We start from the raw sequence: 21,085 nt of genomic DNA, 5'->3' as shown, positions 1-21,085 counted from the left end.
GGCGAACACCGAAGTGAGCAGACTGCTAAAATCACTCTGCCTTTCAGCAGTCTGCTTGCTGAAGGATTGCTAAAAGTGATCATCAACAGAAGTGAAAAATTAGAGGTGACTGGGAAAAGGAAGAGTGGCACCTTTTGAAGGCAGATCAGTTGCAACTCACCTCTCCTCTGAGTTTCGGGGGGACTGATTGTTGTGGTTGCTGTTTCCAATGAAATTCCTGATTTCTGTGAAGTAAGAGTCTTCCTTGTCATCTAGAATGGCCCCTGTGCTTTCCAGTTCTGAGTGAGGTGAGGATGTTGCAGTACCTTGAAACAAAACAGAGGAGTTCTCTTGTAACTTCTTTACATTTTCTGTGTTTAGCCATTTATCCAAAATGAAAATTGAAACAATGGGTCAGAGCCAGGGGAAGTTGTTCAAAGTGATCCATCAGCTTCTGGCCACAAACCCAGGAATTAGAAGGGAAGTGTTACTACCCGTGGGCTAAGGTGGTTTCCAGCCAAAACAACCTCTGGCATCCTGGGTGCCATTCCCATGCCTTATAATCACTTTTGCTGAGTATCTATTTTGACATCTCCCTCCCTGCTCCTCTGTGACTCCAGGGCTGTCAGTCAATAACTGTGTTAGCCCAATGGCTGAGTCAAGCAAACAGAACTTCAATTCAGCTACTACTTACGCAGATTTGCTTAAAATATGGAGCAGCCACTGACATACTCCTTGCCTTGTTCACTTGCACACAGGTCCTGACCCCTGGATACCTTAGCAGGTACTCTGACCTTTTAACCACTCTCACTGAACTTGAATACTTGCTGAATTAGGCAGTGGTGAGTGTGAAACTGAAGGAAAGAGAGATCAGTTTGGGTAGTAATCCCCTCAGAATGAAGTTTCAGTGATCCTGGTGGTCCTTTCCAACCACAGGTAATTCATAGTGATTAGATGATGTGCTGAAGGATTTGGTTTGGTCAAGGACTTGTCAGTGTGAAACTAATGACTGGACTCAATGATCTTGAAGGTCTTTTCCAATCTAAGAAATTCTATGATAATCACCCAGGTTCATTAGCACTGCAAGCCCAGTGACACAGGTCCTTCTCTGAGCATCAGGGTAAAGGCAGCTCTGCATTCACTGCATGTACCTGCTTATTGCCAGTGCAGCAAAACATAGACTGGAAAGTCTTCAGACAGGGTTTTCATTAAGCCCTGCAGATATGTAACCCAGACCAATGATATCTGCTACCTGCTGCTGCCTTTACTGCTGCTGTGTGGTGACCAATTGGCTTTGGGACTTGGGAGGCATCGTTATCTCCATAACAGTGAGTGCTTTTCAGCTCCTGACAGTGGGAATATTTTGGAAGGTGCCAAGAAAATCTTTTAGAGTGCCCCTGGAGACTCTAAATCGAGCACTCCTACTGAGAGCCAAGCGATTGCGGAGATGGGATTAGAGCGATTTTCCCAGCCTGCTCTCAAAACGCTATGGCTGGCTTAATTAAAACCAAAAAGAAGAGACATCATCCAGCAGTATTAAGTTATACAAGGGCAGAGTTTATGCTGGGATTTTTAAACCACTTTAAATGTCAGCAGAGCTTAGGCACTTGCATATTTTCCTGAAGTGCTGCTCATCGGAGCAGGCAGCGCAGAGCAGCGCGTGCCTGGAGACACTCAGCAGCCTCGAAGGGATGTGAAGGCTGGTGGTAGGGAGGGCAGGTTGGGGAGGGAAGAGGCCTACGTACCAGACATGTTCCCATTCTCATGCTTTTTTAGATGTCTGTCAAGATTGGTTTGTTGACCGAAACACCTGTCACACAAGTGACACTTGAATGGCTTCTCTTTATTGTGGATGTTACGGACATGCCTCTGCAGGTTAGAAGATATGCTGAAGGACCTGTCACAGTATTTGCATCTAGAGAGAAAAAAACCACACCAACACAAGACAAGTGGTTAGGGCTTGTTAGTAGCTGGAGATGTAAGATTCGTCCCAGGAGGCATGAAGCACCTTCTGGGCTCAGCCTCACTGCTCAACTGCAACTCCTTGGTCCCTACTGAAGCAAAATCCTTCCTGTGATAAAGACAAATTTTGCCTGAAAAATTGGAGTATGGTGGTCTTGAAATGGAGACATCACTTCCACAGTGGCTTCTTTGGCTTTAACTTGCATTTGGTTTTCTATTTTAAATGCTGCCTTTAGGAATAAGCATAATATTTCAGAGTTAATGGCATCAAATTAAGCAGGGTAATTGATTCACATGTTTTTGAAACTGTTGCATGCAAAGTTGGGAAGTTTGAAAACAGTGGAGCAGTAACTATTGTTTCATGTGCTGCCAACACAATACAATTAAACACTTCTGGAAAAAAAAAACCCAACATGAAACAGATCTTTTCTAATGCTCAAATAAGGTAAAAAAAGGGCTATTTCTTTTCCTATTCTAAATTATACTGTGTGATTAAATCTTTTCTTGAGGAATTAGCTTGCTCGATTGCTAATCCCAGAGGAAATTTGGTTATCTTGCAAAAACCAGCAATAAACAATCCCAACCTTTAATACCGTGCCAATGTGAGTAGTTTAGTCTATCACTCTGGTACCAGAGGCATCAATTTTCATCCTCTGTAGTGATTTGGAGTCCCTAAAGCCTTTACTGTATTGCTCTTTAAGCCATTACTAAGTCATACTATAACTATTCCAAATTCTCTGACTGGCAACCAGCCAACAGTCCTCACCACTTTAGTTTTTCAATCTTTTCCCCCTCTCATGCCTCTTTTAGGCTTGTCAATGTTGTCAATTTTTTTTTTAGTGCTGAAATCATCCATTATGCCACTAATTGCTCATGGCTTTTATGTAGTAGATGGGTATAACATGCATCAGGACCTTCTTTCAATAAAATTAAACGTGAATCTCGTTTCCTAAAGAGACTAAAGGCAAAAAAATACCCCAACCATATTGTTTCCTCACAAACAATGAGCTTACTCTGCTCTTTACAGCTCATAAAATGCAGAAATTGGTGCATTTGTTTTACTGGAACATGAACTGGCTTCTTTCCAGTTGATTTAAATCAGCCTTTCATGTTTAATAAGGTGAAGCTTCTATACACACTTCTGCATGTGACCATCCTCGATACAGTATCTCATACATCTACTTATCAACAGCAGAGTGCACCCACGTGGGTTTTGGTTAAGCAGGCCTCGGAAAGGCTCCAGAGTAGACAGGAAACAAATAAATACAGCAATGCCTTTCAGAAATCAGATGATTGACAAATCACCAAACTTTAGGTTGCAAGCAACACCACAGAGCTCCTCCAGAAAAAAAAAAAAAAAAACATTTTTGCAAGGGAAAATGTAAATGTGAACCCTACCTAAAATCAGTTCAACCATGCTGGTTTAGAAGCTGGCATGGCAGGACTTAGAGTAGCCCTCCAGTACCTGAAAGGTGCCTACAAAAAGCTGGGAAGGGACTTTTTACAAGGGCTTATAGTGTCAGGACAAGGGAGAATGAATTGAAGCTTGAGGAGGGAAGATTTGGTATTAGGAAGAAATCCTTTACATTAAGGGTCATGAGACACCAGAACAGGTTGCCCAGGGAGGCTATGGATGCCCCTTACCTGGAGGTTTTCAAGGCCAGGTTGCATGAAGCCTTGATCAACCTGGGCTAGTGGAAGGTGTCCCTGCCCATGGCAGGGGAGTTGGAACTAGATGATCTTTAAGGTACCTTCCAACCCAAAGCATTCTATGAATGTATTAATCTGTGACTTGCAGATGGGGCCCCAGCGACTACCTAAACCAGAAGAATTTCATTAACTAGGAGCAAAACCTGGACACAGTCTCAAGTTGTGTGGGGAGAGGTCTAGGCTGGATGTTAGGAGGAAGTTCTTGCCAGAGAGAGTGACTGGCATTGGAATGGGCTGCCCAGGGAGGTGGTGGAGTCACCATCCCTGGAGGTGTTCAAGAAAAGCCTGGATGAGGCACTTAGTGCCATGGTCTAGTTGATTGGACAGGGCTGGGTGCTAGGTTGGACTGGATGAGCTTGGAGGTCTCTTCCAACCTGGTTGGTTCTATGATTCATCTCCACAGTTACAATGCTGTGGCATCAATGTCTGGATGAGCACAAAAAACCCTGTTTGAGATCAAACCACAATGGTCATCAGTGGGCTAAAATGCAATCAATGGTGTGTGATCAGAAGCAGGAGGCTGCTCGGAAGTGAGCACTGGAGCTGGCCAAGCAAGGCTGTTGAACACTCATTCCTTTGCTTTTTTCACTTGACTACAACCCAGATAGAGGTCCCAGAGAGACAAGGGTAAGGGGTGACAGTACCTATAGGGCTGCTCTCCAGTGTGCGTCCTCAGGTGACGTGTTAGGTTTGCAGATCTCGGGAAGATCTTGCCGCAGTATCTGTGACAAGAAAAGGTTTGATAAGACAATGCAACCTTCACTGGCTTCATCTCACCTGGAGCTGCCCTGGATGTGCAGCCCAAATGGAATCATTACTAGATGGTGCCATTGGCCTTGCTTTGGTGTAACAAGTTTTCAATAAAAGCATTCAGCAAATGGAAGTGATTGAGACACTAACAGGCGTGCGAGAACGGGACCGGAATTGCTGGAGCCCACCAGCTTTTCATGTGCATGAGCAAGGGATATATGAAAACAAACTAACTTTAAAGATCACTCCAAATGTGTCAGCTCACAAGGTGATTACTGATCACACTCAGATTGGCAATCAAGAGAACCTCCTGTTAAAGCCTTGCATTACTACCTCCACACAGGCACATTTCAACCTTTGCAACCAATTCTGCATGTCAGCAAACATGACATCATTCTGTGCACTGACTAGGATCAGAGCAGACAAGACTCAAAGACCTAATCCATCAAGGTGTGTTTCTATAACAACATTGTCTTGAGAGAAGGTGACATGATTTCAAAGAGATCAGATAAAGCAGCACGCCAGCGTCGCATGCACGCCTGCGCCTTCTGCAGATGATGGAGACCTTAACAATGCAATTTAAAAGCCATTCTCCAAACTTGATAGCATGCCACAACAACAACAAAGAAGGGGGGGGGAAATTATCATCATGAGCCCCCCCCTTTGTGCAAGCAACTTATTAATATTCAGTCTGTAATTAGCTTGGATCTATTAATGACATTCAGCCCATGTCTGCGCGGGGATGGAGCGCAAGTGAAGGAGGGTGGCGGCTGCTCCCTGTGATGACTCTGAAGATTGCATCCCTTCACTTTTTACATCCCATTTCAGCCCTTCCCTTTTAACATCTCATTTATTTTTTCACACCGTGATGTACAGGTCTTCAAAATAGCCACACAGCTAATTCTGCTCTCCTCCACAAAGCTCCCATTCATGTTGGCTGCACATACAATGGCTATCTGCACTGTACTTCTGTATTTTTTTTGCTTCTCCTTTAAGGTCTGTACACATGAGTCCTAATAAGCCATGTATCCTATCACTGATCCCTTTGGATATTAAAACCAGAAGCCTGAGGAAAAAAAAAGGCCATGTCTGTAGTTTATGATTAAAAAAAAATCACTAATGAAAGCACACTTGTGCATATGAAAGTGATGAGAAAATTTGGGGCAAAAAAGAATTGTTTATATAATAGTTTCCACCTCATTTATCAAACCTGTAGGATACAGAGCAAACGCTTTGTTCCGTAACACAACTGAGCAAGCAAGGATCCTGAAGTTAAATGCTTTCCATGGAGCATGGAGAGCCCAGAAATAGTTATATTGTTATATTTAATATATATTAGAGTTCTATTGTCTACACCTATTATATTTATATTTTTTTTTAATGTTATATAATAGTTTCCATCTTATTTATCAAACTGATACAGAGCAAACACTTTGTTCTGTAACACCAGTCACCGAGTAAGCAAGAATCCCAAAGTTAAACGCTTTCCATGGGGCACGGAGAGCCCAGAAATAGTTATATTGTTATATTTAATATATATTGGAGTTCTATTTTCTACATCTATTTTTTTATGTTTTATAATAGTTTCTATTTATCAAACCAATAGGATACAGAGCAAATGCTTTGTTCTGTAACACCAGTCACCGAGTAAGCAAGAATCCCAAAGTTAAACGCTTTCCATGGGGCACGGAGAGCCCAGAAATAGTTATATTGTTATATTTAATATATATTAGAGTTCTATTTTCTACATCTATTATATTTATATATATATTTTTAATGTTAAATTATAGTTTCCATCTTATTTATCAAACCAATAGGATACAGAGCAAATGCTTATATCTAGAACACCAGTCACCGAGTAAGCAAGAATCCCAAAGTTAAACGCTTTCCACAGGGCACAGAGAGCTCAGAAATAGTTATATTGTAATATTTAATATATATTAGAGTTCTATTTTCTACACCTATTATATTATATTTATATTTTTAATGTTAAATAATAGTTTTCATCTTATTTATCAAACCAATAGGATACAGAGCAAATGCTTATATCTAGAACACCAGTCACTGAGTAAGCAAGAACCCGAAAGTTAAATGCTTTCTACAGGGCACAGAGAGCCCAGAAATAGTTATATTGTTATATTTAATATATATTAGAGTTCTATTTTCTACATCTATTATATTTATTTTTTTAAAATGTTAAATAATAGTTTCCATCTTATTTAATGTTAAATAATAGTTTCCATGTTATTTATCAAACCAATAAGATACAGAGCAAATGCTTTGTTCTGTAACACTAGTAACAAAGTAAGCAAGAATCCCAGATTAAACACTTTCCACAGGGCACAGAGAGCCCAGAAATAGTTATATTTAATATATATTAGAGTTCTATTTTCTACATCTATTATATTTTTTTTAATGTTATATAATAGTTTCCATCTTATTTATCAAACCAATAGGATACAGAGCAAACGCTCTGTTCTATTACACCAGTAATGGAGTAAGCAAGAATCCCAAAGTTAAATGCTTTCCACCGGGCACGGAGAGCCCAGAAATAGTTACATCTATATATTTATATTTTTAATGTACATTATAGGTTTTATATATATAATATAAACGTTTTAATTTTATATTTAATATTATATAATAGTTTCCACCTCATTATCAAAGCAGTAGGATACAGGACAAAACCTTTGTTCCATAACACCAGTAACTGAGCAAGCAAGAATCCTGAAGTTAAACGCTTTCCATGGGGCACGGAGAGCCCAGAAATAGTTAAGTTTATATATTTAATATATATTTCTATTTTCTACATCTATTAGATAATTTTATACATATATATACATATATATATATAAAATGTTATATAATAGTTTCCACCTTATTTATCGAACTGGTGGGATACAGAGCAAACGCTTTGTTCCGTAACTCCAGTAACTGAGTAAGCAAGAATCCCAAAGTTAAATGCTTTCCATGGGGCACAGCAAGCCCAGAACTAGTTACAGCTATATATTTATATTTGTAATGTACATCATAGTTTTTATATATATAAATTCTATATTTTTATATTTAATATCATATAATGGTTTCCACCTCATTATCAAAGCAGTAGGATGCAAGGTAAAGCCTTTGTTCTGTAACACCAGTAACTGAGCAAGCAAGAACCCTGAAGTTAAACACTTTCCATGGGGCACAGAGAGCTCAGAAATAGTTAAATGTATATATTTATATTTTTTTATATAGAAAATATTTATATGTTCTATATCTATGATGTATTTTTTAACATATTATAGAACAGTTTCCCCCTCATTTATTAAACTGGTACGATATAGGGCATGTTGTTCTATAACACCAGTAACTGAGTAAGCAAGCATCTCGAAGTTAAATGCTTCCCAAGGAGCACAGAGAGCCCAGAAACAGTTACATCTATGTATTTATATATAATGTATATATATATATATATATATATATATATATAAATAAACTGATTTTTTTTTAGTTTACTATTATATAATAGTTTCCACCTCATTATCAAAGCAGTAGGATACAGGGACAAATCTTTGCTCCATAACACCAATAACTGAGCAAGAAAGAAACCCAAAGTTAAATGCTTTCCATGGGGCACAGCGAGCCCAGAAATAGTTATATATCTGCATTTTATACATATATTATATTTATATATTTATATTATATAATATATAATAGTTACCACCTCATATATCAAAGCAGTAGGATACAGGGAAAAGTTGTGTTCCGTAACACCAGTAACTGAGGAAGAAAGAACTCCAAAGTTAAACGCTTTCCATGGGGCACAGAGAGTACCCTATGACACTTATATTTATATTTTATATATATATGTATTCATATTTTATATCACATAATAGCCTCCACTTCATTTATCAAAGCAGTAGGATAGAGAGCAAATGCTTTGTTCCTTAACACCAGTAACTGAGCAAGCAAGAATCACAAAGTTAAATGCTTTCCATGGAGCACAGAGAGTGCCCTGAAAGACCACAATGACTCTTCAAGCAGAAAGATTTTGGGAGCCCAAGAGGACATCCCAGAGCAGCTTCAGAGGTACCTGCAGGTGTATCTCTCCTTGCCCTTCCGCAGCAGAGTCTCGGGCAGTGCACTCGGCGGAGCGCGGAAGTTGAACATGGATGGCACTGACTGGATCAGTTCGTTGGCCTCTGGTTTCAGGGCACTGAAGCTCTCCAGCTTCTCGGCCATATTTTCTATAGCAGACATCTGCAACAGAAGACAGCACAAAACCCACCATGGTGAATACTGCTTTAGCTTTCTGCCCTCACTGCACACTCAAAAGTACAAAATTTCTTTTGCCTGGCATAAAAAAAGCCACCAAAAAAACCCAAACAGCAAATGCAGAGTTGCAGTCTCAAGAATTATGGGACAAGGTAGTGGCCACAATGGTGTCCTGATTGGAATGATGCCCATAACAGTGAGGTGCACATTCTCCACAAGGCCAGCATGCAGTAGAACTCCTGTCCTGATGACTACAATGCAAAGCTGCTTCTTCACAAAGCCTAAACTAACCAATTATAAATTTATCTTTACTTTTAAGCTTCAGCTTCTGTAACATTCCAGTCATGCTCTGCAGGTCTATGCATCCCATCTCCTGAAACCGTTGGCCACTTTGGACAGAAGAGACAGCAAAAATAGAGATCCACACAAAAATCCTACAGTTTGGAGTCTGTATTTTTCAGGACTTGCAGAGGGCAAGCATGGCAGAGGAAATCTCATGGACACTTTTGCTCAACCAAGAACTGCAACAAGCCAGATCCAAAAAGGCTCTGACAATGTTCCAGCCACATCCAACCATTCAGTGCAGTCTTCTTGCCCAGCACAGCCAAAGACCGTGAGACAGGTCTGTAAGAAGTGAAGCTGTGGTGGGTTTGGTGCTATGTGCTGACACTACCTGCTAGATACCTATCCTATTTTTCTAAAACCTCTTAATAGTCCTACTCTACTTTTAGTTGCTTGTAAACCCTATGTATTTTGGGATGTATCCACTCTTGGTTAGCTGCCTTGAAATTTTCAGGGGGTGGGGATTAAACAGTTTCTGGAGAATGGTTTCCTTTAAGGTGTCTGGAACTGACCATGAGAAACTGCTCCAAACCCTCAAACATTGTGACTTGGAGAGTTCAAGCTTGCTACTGAGCCTACTGAAAGGTGAGAGGAACCATCTGCCTCTTCATGGCACCACAAACAAACAAAAACCAAGAAAGCCAAGATCTCATCTACAGAGCATAGAAGCCACAGCACAGCCACACGCTGTGCTCATGAAGGAAGATGATGAAAGACAAGTAGCTGAGTGCTCCTCACGTGGGAGCATCTTTACAGCTGATTCCTGAAAATCTAAAAGAGGTTGCTGTGGTTGTTGATGTTTTACATCTTTAATGGGAAAAACTGGATATTTGTTAGGGAAGGCTTTTAACTTTCATTTTCATAGGCAGAATTGCAGGTTTGGCTCCTGGGATGACTATTCACATGCTGGTTAGCTCTGGCCTTGGGTTGGTTTTTGGTTGTTGGGGTTTTTTTCCCCTTTAGCCTGTAGCCTGCCCTCTCATCTCACGCTCGGATTCCTAATGCTGAGTACAAATTGCAATGTACAGGGTACCACTGCCAATTTGCCAAACGTCTTTCATCAAACATGGTGCAAAGAGAGAAAGGAAAAAAAAAATCTCTGAGGGAAGTCAAGATACATTTACTTGTCAGGCAACAAATGTGAAAGCCTTGCGAGGCAGTAGGGGCTGTAAGCTCTGGGGTTTGATTCATAATCACTCAGCTGCTAAAACATTCTCCACAGATGGAAGTGGACAGCACATTTGTCAATATGAAGGATTTTGGCATGTACTGATCACAGGCGTGAGATATGTAATGATGATGCTGCTGGGAGAGGAGGTAATTCTATCTCGGCACTGAGATGTCATTACCAACCCATCCAACTCAACATTACCATAGATTTCTTTTTATATGACTTCACCTTCTTCTCTAGTCAGAAGGGATTCTTAAAGCTTTGCTTTGCACTGCCTTTAATTCCTTCTAATTGCTCGGCGCAACAACTCACACCTGCCGGTTCTGCGGCTGCATGGAACAAACGGTTTGAATGAAGAACAACCCTTGGCCTTTGGGCTGATTAGCAGTGGCAAGCCAGGGCATGGGTTATGACAGCACATATTTATGCTGAAGAATAATAAGGCCATGGAGAAGGATAATAAATGTTTTTCTTATGTATATGTAATATTCAGGTCAGTTTCATTATCTAGCAGGTTTAAATCATTTTTGGGTCACCATTCCTCGTGGATGTGGTCCCCTATAATAATATATCCAAGCACCTATTTTCTCTTTTACATTTAAAATGGCTTAGTCATGCTTTTTTTTTTTCCCCCCCCTTTCCCAGTTCTTCTTTCCAGGATTTTGCAGAGGAGAAATTGAGACCAATTCTTCTCTAATGCATGGTAATGCAGGATCAGTGCTGTCTCTAACACTGCTTGCAGGATTACATCAGCCTCAAAACAGGAATGAAATCAGCATCTAATCTCAACCCCCTCACTCAGAGGAAGCAGAAACACTTCCAATTATTTCAAAGTATTACTTGCTTTCCAAACCCACGTTTCTCACCATAGCAATGGCTGTTGTGCTTGTTGATGTGGTGGGTGGTTGCTTTTTAAATGACTGATCTCTGCAGCTACCTGGTATGATTTGTAGTCTCTGGGAAATGCACCAGCGGCGATGGGAAGTGCTCAGCCCCAAGCCTTTGCTGATTTTGAGGTGGTGGCGCTCCACAGCTGCCAGGATAATTATAGCTGACCCTACCTGCTGGGGATAGGGCTCACACGGACCACAGTTAGAGCGTTGTCTTAAGAAGTCCTGCAGCATGCTGCTGTTCTGGGCTTTCAGGATGCAGTTCCCTATTGTGAGATGAGTTCCCAGGCTGCAAGAGCCTGTTACAGTCCATAAAGTCCTGCCAGCTCAGCCCCGCAAGCAGCTCCTAGTTACTTTATATGCAGGTAGACAGCCCCTGCTCATCAGTCTACTTGCAAAATACCTGCTTGAGCACTATGAAATCTGAGCTTTGTCACCCTAAGGGTGCACGAATTCCAAACCTTAGACACAAGCATTTGGGAAGTCAGTACCCTGACTTCAAATGGTGGCCCCAAGGCATGCACAGGAGAGTGGGCAAGGGACAGACCTCTTGCTCGGTGTCTTCTGTCACACGCCAGCAAAGAGAGGTGCAAAAGCTTTAACTGAAGGCTGCATCTCAACGATGGTGTTCAACAGCCACTGGGAGCTGCTGCTCCCATTCATTTGGCTAAACCCTTTCTGAATCCATTTCTATTTTTGTTCACCAGTTTAATTAGGTGCATATGAAAAGATACTGCCTTTTGTTCCTTCTAAGCCTGTTGCCTGATAATTCAGCTGGGTGCCCCTCTCTTTATTTTTTTCTTGTTAAAACTAATGAATAACCATTTCTCATTCAGGTTCTGCTCACCATTCATGGTCTCACAGAGCACAGCTCCCTCGGGCATTCCTTTTCCAAGCTGAAAAAAAATCTAAACCTACTTAGTCTCTTTTTGTAGAGAAGCTGTTCCCTAACTCTCATCCAACATTGTTGCACTTTTCTGTGTCCTTTCTAACTTTACTGTGCCCTTTTTGAGGGACTTCAGCCGCATTCAAGTTTAACATAATGATGGCTTCAATTCCCTTTCTGCTAAGCACTCAAACAATATTTCCTTTAAAACTATTGACTTCAAAATCTTTTTCCTGAATGACACAAGTTAAGAGTCACCCTTTTCCCTCAGTATTACTGGATACTTACTGACATTGAGTTTTACTGCTCTTTTAATCCTCAGTGACTCAGCTTTCTGTGAATCTTCTGCAAAATCTTTGGAAAGTCAACTCTGGATGTAGCTATTGTGAAGAAACAGTTGCCAACTTTGCTCTTTGCCTGGTCCCCCATCTTCATTTACAGACCTAAGCCACAGCTCAGATCCCAGTGACACTCCAAGGTGGACTGATAATCTTCCATGACTGGAAAAATCATTAATTCGTTCTTACCTTTCTTATTACCCTAATTATTAACCCAAAGGATTATAGACTCATAGAATCAGTCGGGGTTGGAAGGCAACACAAGGATCATCCAGCTCCAACCCCCCTGCCATGGGCAGGGACACCTCACAGTAGATCAGGATGTCTTGAGCCTCACCCAGCCTGGCTTTAAACACCTCCAGAAATGAGGCTTCCACCACCTCTGAGGGCAACCCATTCCAGTGTCTCACTACCCTCATGGTGAAGAACTTATTCCTAACATCCAGTTTGAATCTATCCATTTCTAGCTTTGTTCCATTCCCCCTAGTCCTATCACCTGACATCCTAAAAAGCCCTCCCCAGCTTTCTTCCACAAGGAAACTCCCTCTTTCATCTGAAATACAACCAAATGAGCTCTCGCTCCTTCAAAACACCATTACAGATAACTGCAAAGCAAGACTCGGCTCCATAGGAACCGTGTTGACCATGGAGATACTGTGAGATGCTACCGGTTGCAATCCAGCAAGCTCCTGGAGTACACTGGTAGTGACAGCATAGAATCATAGAATTGTTTGGGTCGGAAAAGACCTCCATGATCACAGAGTCCAACCATGGACCTAACACCACCATGGCCACTAAACCATGTCCAAAAATGCCATGACCACACACCTCTGGTGCTTGTGGCCACCTCATCTCTCTGGGGATGGTCCCCATGGATCACCACGGAGGTGTGTTGCCAGGCACTGCTCTTGGGAAGTATCTGCACCCCAACTGAGCGCCTAAAGGCTGTGGCAATCCCTGAAAGGAGCACGGGGAGGAAGGCACAGCTTGACCCCAAGGATGAGATTAGCGTAATTGCCACATCCATGGGGAAAGCCCTCCAAGGAGGTAGGAGCGCAAGAAGATCCTATTACAGGTTTTACATACAGCTATTGCCTTATGGACAAGTCATGTCTGCTCCACATCTGAGACCAGTGACCGACAGCGTTTTATATGGAACAGTAACTTTTGATTTACATATATAAGAGTTGTTGATTCTATCTGTGTCCAGATGTCTGGAAAAGGAAGCAGCTTTCCCCCACCTCCCTCTTGCTCCCTGAGAGGCTATTAACCTCCTACTGACGCAAACTAATCTGCAGTTGCAATTCCCCAGCCCCGACTCAAAAATGCAGCCATTACCATAATCGGCTAAAGCGAGTATTTATAAACATTTCAGCGGGCAAGATATCATCAGTGGGGGCCCTGCAGCACTGCTCTGAAAATTTATGAATCAACAGAAGCCAAAGAGGCATAAATAAAGCGGAGGTTTGTCGCTGCTGCTGTTGTTGTTGATGCTTTTTAAGGATAACCTGATGCTATAGAATCACAGAATCAACCAGGTTGGAAGAGACCTCCAAGATCATCCAGTCCAACCTAGCACCCAGCCCCAGCCAGTCAACTACACCATGGCACTAAGTGCCTCATCCAGGCTTTGCTTGAACACCTCCAGGGATGGTGCCTCTACCACCTCCCTGGGCAGCCCATTCCAATGCCAACAGCTTCCTCCTAACATCCAGCCTAGACTTCCCCTGGCACAGCTTGAGACTGTGTCCCCTTGTTCTGTTGCTGCTTGCCTGGCAGAAGAGACCAACCCCACCTGGCTACAGCCTCCCTTCAGGTAGTTGTAGACAGCAATGAGGTCTGCCCTGAGCCTCCTCTTCTCCGGGCTGCACACCCCCAGCTCCCTCAGCCTCTCCTCATAGGGTTTGTGCTCCAGGCCCCTCACCAGCTTTGTCACCCTTCTCTGGACACCTTCCAGCACCTCAACATCTCTCTTGAATTGAGGAGCCCAGAACTGGACACAGCACTCAAGGTGTGGCCTGACCAGTGTTGAGTACAGGGGAAGAATAACCTCCCTTGTCCTACTGGCCACACTGTTCCTGACACAGGCCAGGATGCCATTGGCTCTCTTGGCCACCTGGGCACACTGCTGCCTCATCTTCAGCTACTATCCACCAGTACCCCCAGGTCCCTCTCTCCCTGGCTGCTCTCAGCCACTCTGTCCCCAGCCTGTAGCTCTGCTTGGGGTTGTGGCCAAAGTGCAGAACCCTGCACTTGGCCTTGTTAAATCTCATCCCATTGGCCTCTGCCCACCCATCCAGCATGAATTACATGACCTCATGTTTTACAAATGCAACTCCTTCGCTGCTATCACCGCAAAAAAGCCACAACTTTTATGGCTGTAACTCATGGGAAAAAAATAAAAACACCAAATAAACCAAACCTGTTTGAATGTTTGCTTTCTAATTTTACTCATGTTATTTAAAGACATCTTGAAAACCCAACTGCTAAAGCTCAGGGTTTCTTCCTCCCCAGTTCAAGCTACGATGCTTTCTCTGAAAAGCTATGACTTCTGAATTTGTTGCCCTGAAACTGTGCATTTGGACATCCAGACATGGAACTTGGCTGAGCTACACTCACGTTCAAGAGACCTATCACATGTGGCTGAGTTTTATGAAGTAGTAGCCAGAAACTCCTGCTGATTCACAATATAGTTCCAGAATGGCCAGCAGGAAAAGAGAGGTTATCCTTCCCCTTTACTCAATGCTGATCAGGCCACACCTTGAGTGCTGTGTCCAGTTCTGGGCTACTCAATTCGAGATGTTGAGGTACTGGAATGTATCCAGAAAAAGATGGTGAGGGGCCTGGAGCACAGCCCTGTGAGGAGAGGCTGAGGGAGCTGGGGGTGTGCAGCCTGCAGAAGAGGAGGCTCAGGGCAGACCTCATTGCTGTCTACAACTGCCTGAAGGGAGGCTGTAGCCAGGTGGGGTTGGTCTCTTCTGTCAGGCAACCAGCAACAGAACAAGGGGACACAGTCTCAAGCTGTGCCAGGGGAGGTCCAGGCTGGATGTTAGGAGGAAGATGTTGGCAGAGAGAGTGATTGGCATTGGAATGGGCTGCCCAGGGAGGTGGTGGAGTCACTGTCCCTGGAGATGTTCAAGGAAAGCCTGGCTGAGGTACTTAGTGCCATGGTCTGGTTGCTTGTCTAGGGCTGGATGCTAGGTTGGACTGGATGATCTTGGAGATCTCTTCCAACCTGGTTGATTCTATGGATAACTCTATTTGTACGAATGCAGTCAGTGAGGAATTTAGCCTGACCCAACAGAATGGGTTGTGTCCTAAAATAAGCCCAGTAAAACAGAAGCTTTGTTAATGCACTCACCAAACTTTTCATCTATTTACAACAACTCTCCATAAAAGTACTGCAAACTAAGTCTGAACCTCTTTATTGCAACCTTTTGTGGATGGGACCAGAAGGGGACAAGAGTCTATAGACTAAGTCAATCATGATCCACTCAAGGAGTGGGTGTTTCCTATTGTTTTGTACTATAGGGTTCTTGCCTGACAATGAAAAACAGCCTGAAAGTCTCTTGAAATATATGGCCCATACAATTGTGAATTATAGAATAGTTTAGGTTGAAAGGGACCTCAAAGATCATTCAGTTCCAACTCCCCGTCATAGGCAGGGACACCTCCCACTAGAACAGGTCACTCAAGGCTAAAAAAACTCATGTGATATATTCTTAAGTCTCAAGTTCATAGAATCACAGAATTAACCAAGTTGGAAAACAACTTCAAGATCATCAGGCACTGGAATGAGCTGCGCAGGGAGGTGGTTGAGTCACGGACCCTGGATGTGCTTAAGGGTCCTTGGGATGGGGTGCTTAGGGATATGGTTTAGGGTGATTCTTGTAGAGTAAGGTTATAGGTTGGACTTGGTGATCCTAAGGGTCTTTTCCAGCCTGGACATTTCTGTGATTCTGAGTCCACTCTATCAACACCTTTTAATTAACTAATCCATGGCACTAAGTGCCTCGCCCAGTCTCCTTTTAAACACCTCCAGGCACAGCGACTCCACCACCTCTCTGGGCAGCCCCTTCCAATGCCAATCACTCTCTCTGCCAACAACTTCCTCCTAACATCCAGCCTAAACCTGCCCTGGAGCCACTTGAGTCTGTGTCCTCTTCTGTCACTGGGTGCCTCGGAGGAGAGACCAACCCCACCTGGCCAAAACCTCCCTTCAGGTAGTTGGAGAGAGCAATAAGGTCTCCCCTGGGCCTCCTATTCTCCAGGCTGAAATTTGGAAGATTCATCCATGAATCAGTGTCCTGCTCGAAGCCCTTTGTGTTTTAAATACCTATTTCTGCTGCAGCCGCTCCAAGCACTAGCATGGCCAGGAGACACAGGCTCACAAACACATGCAGGATGATGGAAATTTGAGGGCCAAGCCAATGTCAAGGAAAGCAGACAGAAGAAAACAGTCTGCACTGGGTTTTTTCCAATTTCCCAGCTAGAACCACTTTTCTGAGAGCAGAGGATTCAGGGTACTCAGGCCAAATCACAGATTCTACCAAGGCCCCTTCACATGCAAAGAAAATATTTGAGAGCCACCCCTCATGCTCTCAAAATCTGCCATCTAACCTTCAGTCAGCACCTATGCATGCTTGCAGGAGTCCTTTGGTGCCTGCTTAGCTCTTTTTTAGCTCAGGATCCTAACACTTTTTTTTTTGCAGCTGCATAAACCATCGCTTTGCTGGAAGAAAATGGGATTAAAAGCTATGGGCAAGCAAAGCAGAGGGACAGAGGTGCTTCTGAAGTATGCCATGGAGAGCAGGGCTGGATGCCAACTTGCAGGGGCAACATCTTTGAGGGCTCCTGGACTACCAGACATGGGAAAGAGTACATGAAGACCTCAGATCTCATTTTGCTAACTTCTGGCTTCACCTTGTGAGACGAGTCCACGTCACACTGCCAGTGATGAGCGAGGCTGAGTCAGGAGCTGAGCCGCAGCCGGCTGGCTCCAGCTCTCCCCTCAGAAGCCCAAAGGTTGGGAAAAATCTGGGACAAGTATTTATGGGTTCAGCACTGCAGCCGAGCAGCCAGAAACGCAAGAGCAAAACACGGTGTTACTTGAGTTGCATCTGCAAAAGCAGTTGCTGTGGCTCACCAACGAGTTAGTTGTATTAAAAATAACATTGTACAAAAATAGAAGAGCGAGCTCCAACCTATCCCATAGTGCCACAAGCACAATTCCTGTTTGTGTAACAGGGAGCTATGTAAGTATACACCCAGGGCAAATCCGAGCCAAGCGCGGCAAATAAATGGGTGTTTGATTTGTGCTTTTAAGTACAGCAATGAGCAATTAAGCTCAGATCTTCAAGGCTACTCCAGTGGCTAACTCCCAGTGAAGTCAATGAGAGATGTGTGTATTAAAAGGGCAGTGGTCGAGAGAGGTTCTCCTCTCGAGGAGATGCTGGAAGGTGTCCAGAGAAGGGCAAGGAAGCTGGTGAGGGGCCTGGAGCAGAGCCCTGTGAGGAGAGGCTGAGGGAGCTGGGGGTGTGCAGCCTGCAGAAGAGGAGGCTCAGGGCAGAGCTCATTGCTGTCTACAACTACCTGAAGGGAGGCTGCAGCCAGGTAGGGTTGGTCTCTTCTGCCAGGCAAGCAGCAACAGAACAAGGGGACACAGTGTCAAGTTGTGCTAGGGGAAGTCTAGGCTGGATGCTGGGAGGAAGTTGTTGGCAGAGAGAGTGATTGGCATTGGAATGGGCTGCCCAGGGAGGTGGTGGAGTTGCCATCCCTAGAGGTGTTCAAGGAAAGCCTGGCTGAGGCACTTAGTGCCATGGTCTGGTTGTTTGTCTAGGGCTGGGTGCTAGGTTGGACTGGATGAGCTTGGAGGTCTCCTGCAATTTGGTTGATTCTATGATTCCTCCCCTTCTACTCCGAGGCCCTGGGCTGCCTGTTCTAGTGAGAGGTGTCCCAGCCCATGGCAGAGGGTTGGAACTGGATTATCTTTGAGGTCCCTTCCAACCTAAACCATTCTATGATTCTGAGATAGAAACACGAAGTCCTCTGAAGTTCTCTATTGTAATCTCTCAAATGCAGACTAAATAATATGTATAACTATTGCAATCTAACGAGGCCTCAGCTTGAAAATTCCAGTGCAATCTCTGAAGGAAATGGCCTGGAACCATTTCAGTTAAACCTAAGCAAAGATTGCATTCTGAAAGCCTCACTCAGGTAGAGCTCCCATTGCCTTCACTGAATAAAACCAGCAGGATTGTGTAGGTAAGAATAAAGCCAATTTGACATAAGAGGATATTTATCCACTGCAACACTCTGTGGCAAAGCATGCCACGTTCCATAATTGAGTGATAAGTTATCTTTCATATTATATTTTTCTTATGCAATTTATTTCACAATGATTAAATCAAAAATAGAAGCAATGAACTTACCCAAATTCTTTGATCAGGCAATTGGAACTGGGAGCAAAATTGAAACAAAAACAACACATTATTCCTGCGTTGGAACCCTCCTTGCAATCAATCTACTAATTGAGATTTTATTTAAAGATAACTAATTAAAACGTTATTGGAAACAATTTGGTGCATTGGGGTATTCTCTCCCTTTAAAAAAGCAACCCCTGTAAGGGCAAAAAAAATTGCTGATTGGTGCTAAACAATCAAATTTTTCATAGCTTTCAGGACCCTGCCACTGGGAGGAATTTTGCCCAGGCAGGCACAGGGTAGGAACTGCAGGATTTATGTTTTAATCTCTACTTCAGACACCTATTTTCAAGATCCACTCCTATCATCCAATTAAAACAGAACTAATTCTCCCTTTCTCAGATGGCAAGTTGCAGGCACCAACGTTGTCTACAGAAACACAACCCTGGGGGACACAAACGGTAACACTGTTCTTAATTTAGGCAGATTAAATCCTGCCAGCAGTAAATGAAAACTTGTGGTACACTCCACACCTGTACTTTTACAGGGGTGAACAGGACTATAAAGGAAAAACAGCTTTTCTGCAAGCTGTTCCCCAGCCCTCCATAAATACTGAGTCAAACTCTGCCTTTCCTAACAGGAGACTCTTTTCTAGTAACATCTGCAAGAAAGTAGATCTTGGCGTTTATTTTTCTGACATGTGATGGTGGTTTAGGGTTTGGGGGGGGTTTCTTACAATGCATTAAGAGTAGATGTTATATTCATGTTGTTTTTTTTTCTTGCAATGCATTAAGAGTAGATGTTACACTCATGACCCCTGCATCCATCCAGCTCACACCCAATTAGAGACATGGTCCCTAGCAGTGATGTAACACAAGCCAGCCTTTACCAGGGATTTCTTTCTCCTATTGCACAACGAGAAATGTGGAGGAATGGGCAGATTTGTGCACTCCTGTGCATGTGCTCAGCATTCCAGATGCAGAACTAACCCTACCCCTCCTGACAGAGGGTGCTGCCTCTGCCCCATCTCAGCTGCCACCGCAGTAGGCAGGTGACAACTGACACCTCCTCCTCACGCTGGTGGCCTTGGTGACCACACTAAGACCTTCCTTGGACACCAACAGACTTAAACTCTCTGTGAAAAACATGAAGGGTGACATCCCAACATCCTGCCTTCTAATGGCACAATGCCCAGTTTCACCTGCACATCTACACGATCCTCAGCTAACTCCCACTGACCCCCACTCTCTCCAGTCCCCAATGTAACTCAGTCATACAAAGACATGCAGAGTATCCAACTCCTTTCCTGCTTACGACAGCCAAACTCCCAACATTTCCCCCAAACTGCCTCCTTTCCTACCCACCAAACACACTATTGCCATCAGATCAGCCTGCAGCAAATACCCCTCTCCTTGAATCAACTTCACAAATCAACACTGATTTACACCTCCTGAAAAGCTTGCTAGTATTAAGCAAAATCGTAGTTTCTTTTATTGACACAGTACCTAAAATGCTCTCATTTAAATAATTTACTACTAATTGACAGCCTCTTAGCTGCTCTAGCAGAATTACTCACTCAATGGAGAGGAACCAGCCTGGCTTTACACTAGGGCACAGAGAGAGGACTGAGCTCCTGTTTGCATATTTGTACATTGGTGCTATCTGCTGTGAAAGGGGGATTTTTATGTCTTGCTTTGCAACCTGGGCAAATTAGGTACCTCAGCTATTAAAGCCTTTATTAAACCCTGCTATTAAATCCTTTAATAAAATAATCAACATTTTTTGTAATAGACCCTTTGTTTCCTGCAGGCATTGGAATTGGAAGGTGTTCTTCTGTTGCACTCTCCACCCATGCAGTATCATTTCATTGTGCAGCTGCAACTACAATTAGCTGCTTCTATTCTGCAGAAGTCCCATCTCAGGTCTCCAGAAGTCCCATATTTCAGAATATGATCTACACAACTTAGGACATAGCAAATGATGACTTTACTGAGGAAAAAAAGAAAACCAAAACAAACAAAAAAGCAGGTGGTGGCCAATCATTGCCATGGTTTGCCCAGGAACTAGAAGAAGCTGAACCAGAAACAGCAGCTCCTGCTTGGGTGCTTAAGATATGAGACACTAAAAATCTGAGATCTGTATGGGGTGTCATTATTAGGATGAAAAAGCCTACAGTCAGCAAGGGGTTCAAATCTGCAAACATTACAGAGCATTTTCTTTCAGACATAAAATCTAACCCAATCTTTTAGCACAACCTCCTTGAGTAAGGAGAAAGAAGACACGATGAGGATGCAGGGCAGCTGAAGAAAAGCAACATACAGTTTGCATACAGGCTCTCTTTCTATACTACCTACACATTGCATTCACACCACTTC

General features: G+C 43.3%; 2 protein-coding genes across 9 annotated transcripts in view; one reads left to right on the top strand and one right to left on the bottom strand.

Annotated features, from left to right (window-relative positions):
- MECOM (MDS1 and EVI1 complex locus) overlaps positions 1 to 21,085 on the bottom strand; it is a 56,377-nt gene that overhangs the window by 5,397 nt on the left and 29,895 nt on the right. For 4 of the 7 annotated variants that reach the window (XM_064165002.1, XM_064165003.1, XM_064165005.1 and 1 more), the window contains 5 exons: positions 18,720 to 18,746; positions 8,480 to 8,646; positions 4,296 to 4,373; positions 1,725 to 1,894; positions 161 to 305 (listed from right to left, as the gene is read on the bottom strand). In XM_064165002.1, the coding sequence (XP_064021072.1) occupies positions 161 to 305; positions 1,725 to 1,894; positions 4,296 to 4,373; positions 8,480 to 8,646; positions 18,720 to 18,746 (587 nt within the window). The remainder of the gene's footprint in view (positions 1 to 160; positions 306 to 1,724; positions 1,895 to 4,295; positions 4,374 to 8,479; positions 8,647 to 18,719; positions 18,747 to 21,085) is intronic. The other 3 variants (XM_064165004.1, XM_064165000.1, XM_064165001.1) reach the window with 1 other exon arrangement.
- Positions 1 to 21,085, top strand: part of LOC135186859 (multiple epidermal growth factor-like domains protein 6) — a 380,712-nt gene that overhangs the window by 357,996 nt on the left and 1,631 nt on the right. The window contains exon 48 of one of the 2 annotated variants that reach the window (XM_064164988.1): positions 9,123 to 9,283. The exons of the other annotated variant lie outside the window; for it this stretch is intronic. The gene's annotated coding sequence lies outside the window, so the exon portion shown is untranslated. The remainder of the gene's footprint in view (positions 1 to 9,122; positions 9,284 to 21,085) is intronic. 2 annotated transcript variants of the gene reach the window in all.

Source organism: Pogoniulus pusillus, chromosome 26, assembly GCF_015220805.1.
Source record: "Pogoniulus pusillus isolate bPogPus1 chromosome 26, bPogPus1.pri, whole genome shotgun sequence".
In the NCBI taxonomy this organism is placed as follows: Eukaryota; Metazoa; Chordata; class Aves; order Piciformes; family Lybiidae; genus Pogoniulus; species Pogoniulus pusillus.
The sequence above is the reverse complement of the archived record's forward strand: the minus strand, read 5'-3'. Positions and strand labels throughout refer to the sequence as shown.